The 17,566-nt window shown below is 40.7% G+C and overlaps 1 protein-coding gene across 1 annotated transcript in view; it reads left to right on the top strand.

Annotated features, from left to right (window-relative positions):
- Nucleotides 1-17,566, top strand: part of LOC111333373 (uncharacterized) — a 92,747-nt gene that overhangs the window by 19,572 nt on the left and 55,609 nt on the right. Inside the window, exons 8-17 of the mRNA XM_088759840.1 lie at nucleotides 6,517-6,708; nucleotides 7,166-7,366; nucleotides 7,884-8,132; nucleotides 9,765-9,959; nucleotides 11,335-11,526; nucleotides 12,248-12,436; nucleotides 13,193-13,438; nucleotides 13,706-13,897; nucleotides 14,221-14,418; nucleotides 15,478-15,726. Of these exons, the coding sequence (XP_088615966.1) occupies nucleotides 6,517-6,708; nucleotides 7,166-7,366; nucleotides 7,884-8,132; nucleotides 9,765-9,959; nucleotides 11,335-11,526; nucleotides 12,248-12,436; nucleotides 13,193-13,438; nucleotides 13,706-13,897; nucleotides 14,221-14,418; nucleotides 15,478-15,726 (2,103 nt within the window). The remainder of the gene's footprint in view (nucleotides 1-6,516; nucleotides 6,709-7,165; nucleotides 7,367-7,883; nucleotides 8,133-9,764; nucleotides 9,960-11,334; nucleotides 11,527-12,247; nucleotides 12,437-13,192; nucleotides 13,439-13,705; nucleotides 13,898-14,220; nucleotides 14,419-15,477; nucleotides 15,727-17,566) is intronic.

Here is a 17,566-nt window from a genome sequence, read left to right as displayed (position 1 = left end):
AAGCAGGCCTTGATGGGAACGTCTGATGTCAGTATTAGGGACGTGTCATCGGCATACTGAGAGATGGGGAACAGCAAAGGGAAGCCAGTAAGGGAAAGACCAGGGATCAGGGGGTTGCGATGGATATTTGCCGCAAGCACCTCAGAGACTAAGACGTAGAGAAGAGGAGGCAGAGAGCAACCTGACGAACACCTCGGGATAGGTGAAAAAAGAAGGGAGACAGGTAGCCGTTAATATTAACTGAGCTTTGGACCCGAAAGTAGAAAAGATTTACCCATACAATGAAGGTGGGGCCGAAGCCCATAGCCGAAAAAGTGGATTTCATGAAAGCCCAGTCCACACGGTCAGCTGCTTTTTCTTGATCCAGTGACAGTATTGCCACTGGATCACCGGTGGTCGTTGCGTGACTGACGATGTCACGCAGAAGCGAGACATTTTCTTCGAAAAATCGGCCCGGCACACCACAATTCTGGTCTTTACTGACCACAAGATGTATTACTTTTACGAGTCGGCCAGCAATGGCCTGGGAGGCGATCTTGTAATCAACATTTAACATTGTGATTGGACGCCAGTTCGTTGGGTCCAGGCGATCACTCTTCTTAAATGACAAAGCGATGACTCCCCTGCGTTGGGAGAGGGCGAGGGAACCAGAACGGAGGCAGACGTTAAGAAGCGAAACTAAGTCCCGGCCTGATCCGGAGAAAGAGAGGACGAAAGGATGGACAAGAGAGAAGACTGGACAAGGGGTCCGTAGGGTAGCAGAGAAAAGATCGAAATAGAAAGAATTGAGAGTAAGACACAAGTCCTCCGGGGAGGAGACAATGAGGCCTCCTCTCTCCCTCAACGCAGGGATCCATCGGTCCACAACTCGTTTCTTCTCCAATCGAAAATAGTACACCGAGGAGAGTTCCCCCTCCTCAATCCACCTTAGATCTACAAGAGATCGAAACGTGGGGTCCGTGAGCCGTTTTGCGGTCCTAGGCCGTGAGGGCTAAGAGAACTGACTGATACGGCGCCACGACTGAAGTCGACCCTGCGTCTATTTTGGCCCTCAGATGGCTGATTAGGTTGACAAGTGTATCTCTATTTTGTTTCTTGGCTGGAGACCTTGTCTTGCAATAATTGATAGTTAGCTCCTTTAAGGGGCTTTTACCGTCATCCCACCATTTTAGGACGGAGGAAAAGTCCCTTCTCGACGCACGCCAGGACTGCCAAAAATCGGAGACTAGTTTAACATACTCAGCATCCCTCAAGATGACCGTATTTAGCTTCCACAATCCGGGGCCAGGGGGAATGGAATCTGGGATGGAGAGTGAGGCGAGGAACCCACGATGGTCGGAAAAAGAGAAGGGGAGCACGGAACACGATGTAACAGATTACACCCAGAGGAATGAAATGCCGATGAGATCTATACTAGAAGCTAAGGTACCGTTCCATTTCGTCCAGATAAATCCGGGAGTCGATGGGTGAAGATATCGAAAAATATCCAACACACAGCAAGCGTCAAACAGGCCCCGTGGGGAGACTCTGCTTTCCTGGTACTGGTCAGATAGGTCTGAGCCAAGCCTATCCCAAGTGCGATTGAACACTGCATTGAAATCACCACACAAAGTTGTTGGCACAGTAGGATCCACCCTAGGGTGGACATTATCCAAACATACGTCTCGTGCAGGGTTGAGATTGGGAGCGTACAGATAACGCACGCTAAAAGACTTGGATAGAAAAGAAAATTCACTTTGGAAAAAACGCCCAGCAGTCTCATACCAAGAAGTAACTAAAGATAGGGTGGGGCGAAAGAGAATTATGCACCCACAAGAATGGAAAGAACCAGGTAACAACACAGAACTAAACCCAGAGGATAGAAACCAAGAGGAGCACTCACTAGCAGACACACAATGTGTTTCCTGAAAGCAAACCAGATCCACGCTTACGTGAAGTGATCGCAACCACTGCACAAGACCATCTCGCTTAGAGCGGTCTCTGACACCGTTAATGTTTAACGTGATGATGGCGAGAGCTATGGGAAAAATTTTGAAAAAGGCCCATTAAACTGAGGTCTTTCCCTTCCTCTTGGTAAAATTAGGCACAGGCTTGGACCGTTTGGAGATGGCCTTAGATAACTGTGCGGTAGAGGGGACCATTATCCACTTTGGGGCTTTACCGGTACGTGTTTTGGGGACAGCCTCAAAACCGTCAGAGGACCCACTCCGCTCGACAAGGGAGGGGAACTCAGAGATAACCGGGGACTCAGAACACTCTACACTAGAGGTAGAGTCTTGCGTACTGAATTCGGTAATATCATCATTAGTTCATTATTTTCTTCTAAAGTAATGTTGTTTTCATTAACTGCGTCACTGGTTTTTCCAGGACCATTATTAACTTCTTTAACTAAGGCCTCAGATTGATTAATAATACATTCATTATGAACTACTTCACTAGTATATTTCTGTATTTTCTTTAATACCTCACAAGTAATTACTTCTGTATTCTCCATACTCAGTTCATATTGAACAGTTTCCTCACCACCCTCGACAGTTTCCATGACCTTTTCATCCATAGGCGTGACACCAACGATATTACTCTCCGTAGCATTTGAGGGGCTAGGAGCACCCTCGGCTGTACCTACAGAGGGGGCGGCCGCATTTCCGGCCGAAATTGGTGGAGAATCAGCTACCGGGGGAAAAACACTAGCACCTGAGGGCACGGGGCCCCAGGCATTACCGCTAGGACGGGAGGGGCACTCACGGGCCCAATGACCGGCTTGACCACATCTCATACATTTTCCATTGTATTGAAAATGGGTCGCTTTATGGCTCATAACTTTGCAGATAGAGCGAAACGACTCTATACCTCGGTACCAAATACGAACAGGGTACCCATGAATTGTAACTGCGGCTGGGATGGGCTTCGTGAGCGACTTGTTAAAATGCGCGAGCCGGTGACGAGGCCAGGCCTCCCAATGAACGATTGCCGTTTGTAGAAGAAAACCTTTCCGAATTGGCGGAAATTATCACACAGAATCCCATCATCCCCTTTGGCGGGATAATGGTGGATGTAAACCAGGGTGTGTGGCCGGTCAGACTCTGTCACGCTGCACTCTACGCCCTCAATATCTAATACGCCACGCTCAACAAGACTGGCCATATCGTCTGGTTCTTTGAAGGTAAGTCGAATAAAGCCTCTCGGTACAAATTGAACGGCGGACAATTTGTCGAAATCGATGACCTTTTCCAAAATGGTGAGCACGTGGGGTCTTGGGTAGACTGTAATAGCCGGTGTGGCGTGGATCGCGCACGCTCTGGCGCACACAAGCTCCATGACAATTCCGAAAAAGCCGGGAAAATGACAAAAAGGCCTAGAGAGCATGCTGCGAGGTGGCTAGACCCACCAAGTTCAGCAAAACTGAAAATCTGGATGGGTTGCCACGAAATTCGGACCCACCAGAAAAGGTCCGAATACGGATGGTTGACCAGCAAAAACAACAAAAAGACTGGCGTTCCCTCCCGGCAGGTATTAAGCACAGTCGAAAAATGAGAGAAAGGAGTAGGATACTGACGAATTCCTTTCCCTAAATGTGAAATCCACCACTCGCGCGAAAACTATCACAAAGGGGAGTTTTGAGCAACTAAGTATCCCCTCATTAAAGGAAACGGAACAGCCGCATTTTATCACAGTTATTTTCCCCAAATTTAGCTTTTTTCAGGGAATCGTTTGCATGCTTGAACATTATTTTGGCTTTGAGACTTGAGAATTCTTTTTCTTGATAATAAAATGCTAGAGTAAGCGCCTACAAAATTACAAAGGTTCTTTTTTCGGTGTCGCATGGACCAAGGAGTACAGATTTGTCACTGATGAACCAACAAGCACAATCTTCTCATTTCTTAGCTTGATAATCTCCACAGACTAACGTTATTGGACCGAACGATCTCCTTCTTTGTCTTGGTGAGGCGGTTACCTCAGGAGAAAATTAAAGAGACCTATGACTTTCTGTCGTTTAAATCACCAAAAGACTGCGTTATATTCATCTTTCTTTGATCTTATAAAATATATCCGGGAAAAAAATTATGGAAAATAATCGTGATGAAGTCGCTATTTCTATTCCTGAAGAACCTGAAGCAATCAACATTACATTTTAGCCATGGGGAGTTTCATTCCAGTTACCAGTTATGCTTTGAGTGTGGATAATGACTAGCTTGAAAGGTGGAATTATAAGATTATTATATATTCCACTGAATCTTTCATTTCGAACTTTGTTTTGATTTTTTCTTGATCAAGACATGGAAGGAAACATGACAGACTCGATTGCACTGCGGCGGTGATAAGTCTCTCGTCATCATATCTTATGCAAATTTTCTGACAGTTTTCTAACAGTTTGATTCGAAATATCTCAGATTCGTAATATGTCAATTCCTCTCACCCTGGAATGACAACTGCCCGAACCTGCTCTTTGTAAGGAGAGGCAATGTGTCGTACAAATTGCTATTGTGGCAACTGGGTTTTACGTGTATTAATACCGCTCACAAGCTGCGATTTATACTCTCACTTTCAGTGTTTACGAACGTTCAATCAGGGTTTTCCTCTCATTTTTGATTGTTTTTATCTCAGAATGCCCGGAAATCTGCTGAAATATCGAGAAATGTCCATTTTTCGCCTTCTTTGGAGAGACCGCATGGAAACTTTATGGTACGGTGAAATCTAGCGTGACGCCATCGTGATCACGTACATGTTTACGAAAAATGACCGGTGTTACGATAGTTTCGTGTAGATCAGCCAACTTAAACATGTTTTAAATGACAGACAAGTATAACGGTGGATCGTCAGAGGATCTCGGATTGTTCAAATTCCCATGAAAGAAGGTACAGTACTCGGAATCTGGAAACATGTTTGTAGTTAAGTCGACTAGTCGTTCATGAAGGTTGATCAATTTTTTTTTTTTTTTTTTGGTATTATAGCTAGAGGTGAGATTGCTCTTCGGGATATTGCTTGGAAGATAACATTCTTTCAAATTCTTGCACTTTTTATTTGTCTGATACGTTTGTTGTTGAGAACATTAGATGCAAACATTGCCAATTTATGTTGACTCTGATTTTTGGGTTTCGTTCGCGAATTGCCACTATGAAAAGTAGAGACCGGCCCGCAGAGATTTTTAAATATTTAAAAACGAGAATATTATAACCCACTAAGTGCGTAGTTTCAGTTCCAGAATCGGTGTACTTTTGGAGAAACTACGACAAACGTTTTCCCTGTTTTACCCTACAGCAAAAATGACCGAGACTGTGCCAAGATAAATAATCTATTGGTGTGTTCACCTTTCCTCCCAGTGAAATTTGAATGTATTAAAGTAAAGAGGAACGATTTCGCTATGTATGCTAGAAGTACCAATCTGTAATGTTGTATTTAGCTTGACATAGAGAAAGAAATTCTACACTTTTATTACGATGTTTTTGAATGAAAAAAAGGCCCTAGGCCTCGAACAAGCAGCCGTTGTTACCATGGTTACAACAGTACTGCAACCTTTAAAAAGGGCATTTTTGTGCACCCTCTCTGAGTGCCTACTTACTTACTTAATCCTCTTTAAATTGTGAAACACATAAGGCCTCGGCCAAAGAGCGCCATTGGCTTCTGTCGGTTGCTTGTCGTTCCAGGTGGCCCCATTGTTATTACCAAAAGGCGTGTCTCTTCTTGGCCGCTTACAGCAATGATTTCAAACGCTCGATCAGAGGAAGAGGTTTGAACTATTGAAGAACCAACAAAAATAAAAGCTTACAAAATGCAGAAATATAGAAACTGAAAGGCTGCTAAAGCGAACGCGATGAACAGAATAACTAGGAGCTTACATTGTATCGGCGCTGTAGGCCGCGAAAAAGGCAACTCTAAACCAGATGTTCTCTCGGTGAAATCAACGATGAAAATGAAAAGCTAGAATATTAACAATATGTAAATTATACCGAACGCGGGAAAGAAAGACAAAACGTATTCCCGAAGGAATGCTAATGAACTGAAATGAAATGCAAAGAATGCTAAATTCTACACCCATGTCCAGCTGTTTTCCTTCATCTCTTTCTCCACTGTCCTCCTCCATTTTTCTTTCGGCCTGCCTCTCTTCCTACGACCATCAGGGGTCCATATGAGGGCAGCTCGTGGTAAAGCTGCTGAGGGCATGCGCACCACATGCCCAATCCATCTCCATCTCCTTCGCCGGACTTGCTGTGTAATCGGTTCTGTTTCAGTTCTTCTGCGCAGCTCATAGTTTGAGATTGTCTGTGGCCAGTATATGCGTAGAATCCTGCGCAGGCACCTGTTCTGGAAGACTTCAAGCGTGTGACTAACTCCGTGCGAAATTTGAATGGGGGTTGAAAATTTTCATTTGCCAAGATGTTTGATTCTTACAGAGACACGATCTTAATGATCAAACAATATCTCTTGTCTCCAAGAAAAGGATACTATGCGAAGGTTCGATTAAAGATTTCATCGTTCCGAAAGTTATATGATAGGTTTAATTCTTTGCAACTCCAGCTATCCGCTGCCCTTCCTTGGACACTCCAGTTAACGTGGTAAAATCAGGATATGGCTGTTCTGGTTCAAACTCAAGCTACGGCACTTCTTGTTTCTTCACTTGCATAACTGGGTACGAGGCCACTGGAGGATCACAGAAACGAACATGTCTCGATACAAGACATTGGAGTGGAACTGAACTTCAGTGCCAAGGTAAGTTAGTGCTCCTCACCTTTTTTAATAATTCTAAGGGCAAGAATTGCTTTTTCTCGTCGAGTCAGGCAAAGTTTTCTGCCTATACGGCTAACCAAGCTTTATACAGCTTACAGGGATCAAACTTGTGACTGGTGCAGTTGCTTAAGTGAGCAAATTGTATTTTTTTACAAAACAATATGTCACCATTGATGCTATAAATAATTTAGTAAGTAAGCTGAAAGTTTACAATAGCAACCAAAATGTCCTTTATTTGATATTTGCTTGTTTGTTATGCTAAAGCCATCACATTCTTTAAATCCCATTGCCTGGCTATTGGCAGAGAGTTTTACCTCGAAGTTTTCAAAGCATCTTTCTACGACATGTTATTGCCCGAGGTTCTTCTTGCAAGTTCTTGTTCTCTTAAAAGAGTAACTAAGGATTAAGTAGACGTTGCCTTTTTCTTGTACATTCCCAGTCATTAAGTGCCGCCCCCTGTTTATAAAGTCCGAGGGACTAGGCATTAGTCCAGTATCATGCACCAATACAAGTGCTGTCATTCCTTACAAGTCCCAGTGCCATTTCACTTGTAAGAATGGATATCAACAGCATGGGCCTGGGATAAAAACTTGCAGCCAGTTCAAGACTTGGACTCCAATAGGAAATCCATGGTGCAAAGGTTTGCTGGCATTGATAAATCTGATTTGATTTGTTTGATGTGTATATTTCTGAGGGAGCTCGTAGTAAACCTTTTGTTTGGGAAATGAAGCAGATTAATGTATGGGATCCTTTGAGTAGAGGCTAAGTGATGTCTGTTATTCTGGAGTCTATATAAATGGGCTTTTTTCTTTGGACACCAGTCAAACTCTGCTATTTCTCATAAATTCATTTCGGTGCAGATTTGTTGTACACACTTTACATTTAGATGGTAAAGCTTATATATCTCCTTAGTTATGTATTCTTTATTGACAAAAAAAAAGAATACTGCTATATAAGTATCTAGATTATCAAAATAAGTGAAGACCGAGTCTGGAATTCATCAATATCTCTCAGCTAGACGATAATAACACTATTCGTGTGTACCTCTCATTTTACTTTAGTTTGCTACCCTAAATTAAACAGAAATCAGATTTTCGTTAGCTTTACTCTTTTATGAACTACTCCTAAATGAGGAAAATTACTCTTTACTCTTTCAGACATCTCACCTCCAGCCTTCTCAAACTGTCCAAAGAATATTGCTGTCACAGCTGACAGAGGCACTGAGTCGGCGAAGGTCAAATGGTCCCATCCAAACGTCACAGACAACTCTGGCTTCAACCCAAACATTACTCATTTTGGAAAACAGCCTGGGGAGATATTTGCTGCTGGAGAACATAACGTTCGGTATTTAGCCAGCGATAAGTCTGGAAACATAGGAGAATGCAGGTTTAAGGTCCTTGTCTCAGGTAATTTTTGTAAAGTAAACTACATTATTATCAATAGCGATCAATGACAGATTGGACAATCCTATTCTCAAGTAACTGAATCGTCATCGAGTAGGGACAGCCTTTGTACAATAGTTGATTTACATCATCTCTCATAAAAAAAAAACAAAAAAAAACAAAAAAAAAAAACAACAACCAAACGATCTCAGTCTCACTCGCGTTTCTCTTGCGACTTTTTTCCTCATTTTTAGTCGTGGATACACGGAGCGTGGAAGGACTATTGTAGGGGGTCAGAATATGCCAGTTTGTCACTCAGTCAAATAAAAACAATTTGATATGTGAACGGCAGAACAATTGAAATCGATTCAATATGTTACCGGAACACCTCTATTGACTCAGTCCGAAGTAATGCTGCTACGAGGGAGTTTCGATGAATAGTCGTCGCACTCAGTACGTGCGTAATCGATACAAAGTTCTTTGAATGACTAAAGGTGTGACTACGAGTATAGACAATGAATGCGAAGAATCTTTGACTCTTCGAGACATTTGCTCGTCTATCCTCCGAGCTCACCAGGTGGTTATAAATAGTAAGCCTTTTACGAGTGAATCTTACGAGCAAAACTTTGAGCGAAACTTTTGTGGCACTTATGAGGAAACCTTTGAGCATCCATATCAGCAAAATTACTAATTAGACGTAAGCTTGAGCAAAGTGTTTTGAAACATCACGGTAAAAACTGATCAGTCTATAATATGCAATCAAAACACTCATGTGGCCAAGCAGAACGAACCTCAGTCTGAGGACTTACCTGGTGGAAAATCACAAGAACGAAGAAGTAGGTCAAAGTCCATTCATTTTAGCAGACTTCCGCCGTAATAGAGGACCATATCATGGAAGAGAATTCTAAACCGATCAGCACAAAGCGCAGACTGCAGACTGGGTATAAAAAGCGAACTAGGAACAAAATGCAGACTGAGAATTTAAACAATATTTTCAGGCTGCAGTGGGAAGACTATAAAGGCTTGAAATTGTAGATAAGAACGTTCGTGCCCTGGACAATTTGTTTAAAACAAACATAACAATGATAACACACTAATACCGTTTTCCTCGTGACGTAAGAGTTTAGTAATCCAAGACTTCATTTACCAGAAACGTGGAAACTTACCAGCTGACTTATGACATTATAGTACATAATTCTGAATTTGGTGGTTGAATAGACAAAAGGAACACAAAGAGAAAGGACTGAAAACGGAAGTTCTGAGCCCAAATATAATTCATTAGATTAATAGTAAAGTACACGAGTAGATAAATAAACATCATTTGAAACGAAAAACTTTGAAACAGCACAATCCAGCAACGAATACTAGATGAAGGAAAGCATTCACCCTTTTGCCCGATGAATGGAGCAGACAAACTGTAAAAATCTTTTCAATCCCTTTTTCTTTCTCCTTTTTGCTTGGTTTATGATCATCATTTATAGTTTCAGAAAATCAGAGGATTAGATCGATTTGACCACTGAGAAAGCATTGAAAAGTGTTGCTACTCTTTCAAAGCTGCATAAATAACTCCGAAGAAATGAAACACACTATGCTTAATTCACTCAAAATTATACATGAGACTAAGACTCAAAAAAAGAATCTAATTCTTCGTTGCAGTTCTTCGATGTGTGCCAAAACTTTATGCACCATCAGGAGGAACTTCAAAATGCAGCAAAAGCAATCGATATGGATCAGAATGCTCGTTTTCTTGTTACACTGGGTACAATATTACAGGCTCTTCCCAGAGGGTCTGCGAAAAGGACGCAGTGAGTAGCTTGGGATTTTGGACAGGAAACGAGACAAAATGCGATCGTAAGTAAAATTTTGGATTTAGTCCAGAGGAAAATTTGAGACTGACTCCTTCCTTTCCCCTGATTAAGAGTGATGTTAGAGAATATAATTTCAACCATGTAAGTTGGTTTCGGTTGGTGGTTTATAGAGGTGCCATTACCAGTTGCAAAGTGGCGAGGGGAGAAGTACATGGAAAGGGGGATGGAAGATATATGAGTAATTCCAGTTAAATTTAACATGCCAATCAACTTACCTCTTGAGAATTAAAGCGCAGCCACGATGAGACATATTAAAATACAGTGAAAACGTTCTCTAGCTAAAATTTTTGGGAAACATAAGTTTTCGGCTGTCGATCTACAGCCTTCCACGGTTAAAACATGAAATGTAAATTAGTAAAATATATACAAAAAGCGAGGTAAAGGTGATAAAAAGAACAAAGTAAAAATATTGAAAGGGTGGCTATTGTTTTAAAAAAATGCTATACTGATTAGGGATCGGCTTAGAGTCATTGTCCGCATTCTTGATAGCAGAGGTGTGGCAAGCCTCCGGAGTTTTTCTTAAACAAAAGGAGCCTTTGTCGATAACTCAACATTGATTGACATCAATGCGATGATCAAATGACCACGCATGTTTTGCAATGTTTGACCCATCAGCACGTGTCTTTACATTCCTAATGTGTTCTTTCTTGCTGATTTCTTCGAAAGCACGATGTTCGAGTTGTAAATAAGCCTTTTAAGACTTTGCAACAAGAATTCCGTTCTCCTGAACTCAGACCACCTATTGAACACCAACCCAATGTGTTTATAAACTACCCTGTGCCGATTATGACTGGTGTTATACAGGTGAAACTGGCCATTGCTTTAAAACCCGCAAGAAATAACACATTAGGAATGCAAAGACATGTGCTAATGAGTGAAACATTGCGAAACATGTGTGGTCATCTCATCATCGCATTGATTTCAATCATTGTCGAGTTATCGACAAAGGCTCTTTTCGTATGAGAAAAACTCTGGAGGCTTGGCACACCTCTGCTATAAAGAATGCGTACAATAACTGTGAGCCGATCCCTAATCAATATAGGATTCTTTTTAAACAATAGCCATCTTTTCTCTATTTTTACTTTGTTCTTCTTATCACCTCGCTTTTTGTTTATATTTTACTAATTTACATCTCATGTTTTATCCATGGAAGGCTGTAGATCGGCAGCCGAAAGCTTTTGCTTCCCAAAACTTTTAGCCAGAGAACGTTTTCACTGTATTTTATCTTACCCCTTACCAACCAAACTCGAGGTCCCTGATGAAAGCTGCGGACCAAATCCCAAATCCCCCTTACCTCATTATTTCAGAAAAAGAAGTGTTCTTTTAAAAGCGGTGTACAAAAATTTTTTTTGTTTTAGTGGTCAGGTGTCTTCGCCTTGTTCCCCCACCACACAGTATACAGTCTGGTTGTGGAGGTGGCTCCTTACACAATACATATGGTGACAAATGTCTTTTATATTGTGATGTCGGATACCAGTTGGCAAATGGATCCACCGAGAGAGTTTGTCAGGCTAACGGCACGTGGTCCGGAGAGCCTCCGTATTGCCAAGGTAATAGTAACAACCAAATGTTCGTTATTCGCATCTTTAGAGTTATCGCTTCCCTCCTCCATCATAAATGACACATTGAAGTGTGTTTTAAAGCCGAAACCGTCACGATATGTCTTTTGCCAGAAAAGTCAAAGGATAAGTATCTAGAGTAAAAAGCAGAAGACACAGACGATATCATGATAATCCTGAGGATGAAGAAATGGGCCATTCGTCGGAAATCTGGATTAAACAACATTTTGTTTTACAAACACCATCACTTTCGAAACATTTTCAGAGCAGATGGATGCCTAAGGTATAATAACTCTCGGAAAATAAGTAGAACGAGTTAGAAAACTGAGAAACATACCCTTAAGATAAATCTTTCATTTTTCATGAACTACTGATTGAGGTTAACCTTTCAAAAGACAAATAGAAGTGTAGTATAACCGACTTGATCTTACCGGGCCTCTTGTCCTAATTTGCATGTATAACGATAACGCTTTGTGGTAAACAAATATTACCTATACCTGTGGCAAAGGATCTTGGAGTGTTCTCAGACCAGTGTCTTTCTTACGATGAACATGTACGTAAAACTGTTGCTAGCTGTATGAATAGACTGATTCAAATGAATAGAATTAAGCGTTTACTTGATTTGGCATCTTTGATAAATTCATGTTCTTCGTATTATAATTAAATTGATGAGACCACGCCTTACTTACGTTTTTTTCTATCACAACGACAGTTGTACGTTGCAAAGCCCTGAAGCCCACAATGAATGGTCTCCTGTCTCCTCCATCTTGTCAAGTGTCGCCAGAGTACGATACAGTGTGTCAATTCAGCTGCCACCGAGGTTATGTCCTGTACGGGGAGCCTGTGGTGACTTGCCTAAGTGACAAACAGTGGTCAAAAAATACAACTATGATTTGTAAAGGTTAGTTGGTATCACTTGATTATGCACCTTGTTTCACATAGGGGAAACTGAGTGTTCTAAGGCTTTTTTTTATTCTGAGTAAGAATGCATTCTTTTGCGAATAGAATTGATTTACCTTGTCTCCTTGCTTGATTTCTTGTTGTTTTTAGTGTTTAAGGACATCTAGAAACGATATTGGCGAGTTAGAGCTGTTTGATGATCCACTCATAAGAAATATATAAGCTGAAACGCTACTTTCCTTTTCTGGATGAAAAAAAAAAAAAAAAAAAAGAAAATCCAAAAAACCAGTGATCCCCATTTCTCCGTAAAGCCAGAGGTAAGGATAAAGCACCTTCTGATCGATTCACTGCTTAAAAACTCATCCGCATCTCTCGCACTAGGAAACTTTTGTTTACGAGTCCCTGAGGCTCCTAGAAACCGCCATAGACTCGATCACTAGTTTTGACGAATCTCTGGTATCTAAAACTGACCTTAAGAGGATAATCGATGCCTGGCTCTTGAGGAGCAAATATACCTGTTTCCGAAGTTCCACAAACTGCTGACTACACCTGCTGGGGTCTCCCCTAGGATGTATGGGATCCTCTCAATAGAAAAAAATATGCATAAATCTTTTGCATAAGTTTCAACAGCTTTATTTTGCTCCTGTACAGTTCAGTCCACTAATTTTTAAACATGCGTGTTTGGTTTCTTCCCCTACCTTTCCCTTTGAATCTTTTTACGTTCGTCACATCTCAGTTCATTTCTATTTCCATGCAGACGAGGAGAGCCCTTCCTTTGGTTTCACTTGCCCCAGTGACATCAAGCGTTACGCGGATAAGGGAAAAAACTATACAACGCTGACCTGGCCCACTGTCGTCGCCACTGACAACTCTGGAAAGAAACCAAATTTATCTTCAAGTGGCGTAAAGAGCGTATACTACAATGGAAAACATGAGGTTGTTTACAACGCCTCAGACGATTCCATGAATTACAAGATCTGCAGATTCCACATTTTAATTACGGGTGAGGTATTTTGAGTGGCAATACTTTTGCGGATATCCCCCAGAGATAATTATAAGAAAGTTGCATTTACAATCTCAAGGGGAGGTTCTTAAAAGTACTATTCGCTGTGTTTAGAATTATGTTTAATCAAATCTTTACCTTGTATCTCGTGTTCAAAGCAACACCTAAGCAGAATGCATGGAAAGTCACAGAACGCAGGGTTGCTTTTAAGTTCAGATACATCCCTACAATAAGGTATAAAGCTTTATTTATCTCTTTCTTCCCTAGTTCTACGATGTCAGAGACAGGGTCCTCCAGTAAATGGCTTTTCAATAGGTGATTGTGATAACAGCTACGGTTCTACCTGCAAATTTGGCTGTAATGACGGCTACAACTTAATTGGACCAGCTAACGTTACATGCTCGAAAAAACCAGGTCATATCACTGGGTACTGGGACAAACCATTTCCAGTATGTAAAGGTAATTATTGAAGATTAATTTGGTTTTTGTGTTGTACTTTCAGTATGAAACTGTCTTTTACGTCGTTTTTGTTCGAGAATCAGTCATATTCTATCTGTTGTATCTCGTGCTTTGCCCTAAAACATCTCTTGTGGGATATTGTAGATAATTTTTTATGTTGAGGCTAACTCAAATATCCTCAATGTAGTCGCAACTGACTGTCAGTTATCCTTCAATTCGATTTCGCTCATTTATTCATTTGTTCACAAGTCCAACTTTGACATTTTTCACAGTTTATGTATTATAAGGTACTATATCAATATAAATTTGGTCTCTTTGCCTAGTACGGTCATGTTCCTCCCTAATCGCACCAGACGATGGTTTTATTTATCCCCACACTTGCACATCATTTCCGAGCAGCGGAACTACTTGCCACTTTGAGTGCAGGAATGGTTATGGAAGCAATGGAGGTGTCAGTCAGATGTATTGTGGCCTAGACGGAAAGTGGAATGGAACTGAATCGTCAATCCTGAAATGCCATGGTAAGCAAGACGTTTGATCGTTTTTTAATTCACGGAGGGCATTTTAAGAAACTAGAATACATGATCTACAGGAAACTAGCTGCATTTACTCATTTTCTTGCCTTTGCTATGAATGCTGATCGTATTTTTCCAAGGTCAAACATGGAGATTTACCTAGGCCATATATACAAAAACCTTAAAGTTATTACACAAACAACAAGAAAAAAAGACCATTCACCTTAGCACGCACGACTTCAAAGTTTTTAAAGGTTTACCTTATTGGAAATCTAGGTTGAGAAAAGTGGGCTCTGTCATCATAAATTTTTCTCACAAAAGACTTTTTCTTATTTTACGTCAAGATTAGAGCGTTTCGTGTGGCATAAGTAGCCTGTATCGGCTCTAAATGGCTCATGAAGGCTTAAAACATGAGAACAACTCCTTTAATGTCTGACAGAACGTTTTGGAATTTTTTTGGATCACCTTAATAAGTCCAAGTAGTTGAAAGTTTAACTGGAACAACTTTTTAAATATCTTTTAATGACCCATCGCCTATCCGAAAAGCGATCCGATGAGCGCTAGCGTGAACGTGAATTCTTCTTTTTAACTCTAAGTATTTATTAGGCAGGGTTTAAGAATTCAAGGCAATAAAGGAAATATACTCACAAGTCCTCTCAGAATGTTATACATAACAGATGTGATATTTTTGGTTGACCCGGAAACGAAACGCATTCATGACCAATTTCTCTGCCATCAGCTCTAAGCCAACATTAAACAATTAATCTCCTGGAGCGAATTCAATATGTGGGCATGTGTACTTTATTAAATTGGCCAAAAATGTCGAAACAGCACTATTTGCATGTTTTCGTGGAATGAATATAATTGACCAAAAAATAAAAAAAGGGCCGCAGTTTTACGCTAGCAAAACTAACATCTTACTAGCAAAAAAGATTAATGAAGCTACTTTTAAATAATTTTTTTTTTCTGTCGATCAGCCAGATATTTTCCTCTGAAAAACGAGGATATCTGGGTGTCAGATAACTAAAATGTTATGTTACGTTTTATTTTGGCATACTTTCACAGACGTAACGCCACCCGTGTTCCTGAGGTGTCCCACACATATCCGGGCAAGCTTAAGTATTAACTCTACTGTGCTGGTCAATTGGACCGAGCCTATCGCATTGGATAACAGTAATCTGGCTCCAAATGTGACCGTGGCTCCGCCAGGGATTCGTTCGCCCTTCACGTTTAATGAGACTACCCTTCTTATCTACACTGCATTGGATGGAAGTGGGAACAAGAGGCAGTGTTCATTTAAAGTTATCATTACGGGTATGTCTCAAACATTCATCCTTTTTACGAGTGAATACGTGGCATTTATGAGTGTAGGAGGGGCTCAAATTGGTGCACATTATGCGAGTGGACAGAGCTGAATAACGTACACGCATGCGCTAGATTTTGCCGCTGAAGCACGAATTTTGAGTCGTTCGCATGAATGATTTCCTACTCTGTTGCTTCGAGGTGTCGTTTTCCTTGCCGCTTTTCTTTACAGATACTGTTGACAAGCCTACCCGAGGAAGAGCTCTATTGGATCTGATATTAACCAATACACCAGACCACTTATCTAATATTGATGTCGATTATGGTCTCGGAAATTCGGACTATAACACTGTTTATTTCGATTTCAATGTTTTTATTTCCCGCCTACCTCAAGCACCGAAGATTGTATATAAATATAAAAATGCTAATTGGAAGGGCTTTCGCTCCAATCTCTTAAAAGCCCCATGGGACAGTGTATTTTTAGACAACAATACTGAGCAAATGTGGAACAAATGGAAGGAATTATTCTTCGCTGCTGTTCATAACAACATCAGTAAGCGGCATCTGAATAAAAAGAATAAAAAGAATAAAAAGAAAAATGTCCCATGGTTAACTTCTGCTATTCGTCGTCTTTTTCATAAAAGGAAGCGCTTATGGAAAAAGGCCAAATTCTCTCAGCTACAGTGTGACTGGGATAAATATAGACAGTGTAGAAACAATGTTAAATCAGAACTCAATAAAAGCCATTGGCATCATATTCAGTCTCTAATAAATAGCGATAATCCTAATCGTTTCTGGACATTTATAAAGTCCAAGACAAAGTCAAGATCTATTCCACCTGAAGTGTCTTTTGAAAACCGGAAGGAGCAAACGGCTTTGACAAAGTAGAACTATTCAACAAGTTCTTTACATCGGTTTTTACATGTAGTCCTGGCGTCCCTGAACAGTGCGTAAAGAACTTCACCCATATACTGATCAAATTATTTAATCTTTGTCTTCCTGTGAATCTGAGGTCAGGAAATTGCTTACTGGTCTAAATGTCTCTAAAGCTCATGGACCAGATGGCTTTATTGCACGTCTGCTTTGGGAGGCAGCGCCGGCAATATCAGGATCTTTGACTGATTTATTTAACTACTCACTTCAACACGGCACGCTACCGACTGAATGGAAATCTGCACACATTACGCCAGTGTTTAAGAAAGGTCAGAAAGAGCAGGTCAAGAACTATCGCCCTATTTCTCTCACAAGTCTTAATATAATGATCCTAAAAAGCTATATATATAATCGGCGAAATTTATCACAAAGCTAAGTTTTCTGGTCCGATAAAGCCGTCCTTATGGTGGCGATATTGAGACGATGTATTTGATCTCTGGCAGCAGAGCCTTCCTGCCCTACATCAGTTTACTGATTACATCAATTCTCTGTATCCTACTATTAAGTTTGGGCTAGTTTTTTTCTGAGCATGAGCTTCACGTACTTAATTTTACTTTATGTCTTATCGATGGATTTATCAGGACGGACGTCTATTCCAAACCTACAGATAGCCATTTATATCTTCCGCCTTCCAGCTGCCATCCTAAGCACGTTTTCAAGGCTATTCCTTTTGGAGTAGCCACAAGATTAAAAAGAAATTGCTCTGAAGAAGTATTTTTTTGCCGAGAGAACAGCTGAGTACAAAGAGTATCGTGTTAACCAGGGTTACCCTTCTAAATTAGTTTCTAAACAATTCTCCAAAACCTCCGCCATCCCTAGAAATAATTTACTCAGGACTCGTATAAAAAAAACCAAGAAACTATTTCCATTTGTTATTACATTTAATCCTAACTTGCCCGACGTAGGCAACATTATCAGA

The sequence above is a fragment of the Stylophora pistillata genome, chromosome 5, assembly GCF_964205215.1.
Source record: "Stylophora pistillata chromosome 5, jaStyPist1.2, whole genome shotgun sequence".
Lineage (NCBI taxonomy): Eukaryota > Metazoa > Cnidaria > Anthozoa > Scleractinia > Pocilloporidae > Stylophora > Stylophora pistillata.
The sequence above is the reverse complement of the archived record's forward strand: the minus strand, read 5'-3'. Positions and strand labels throughout refer to the sequence as shown.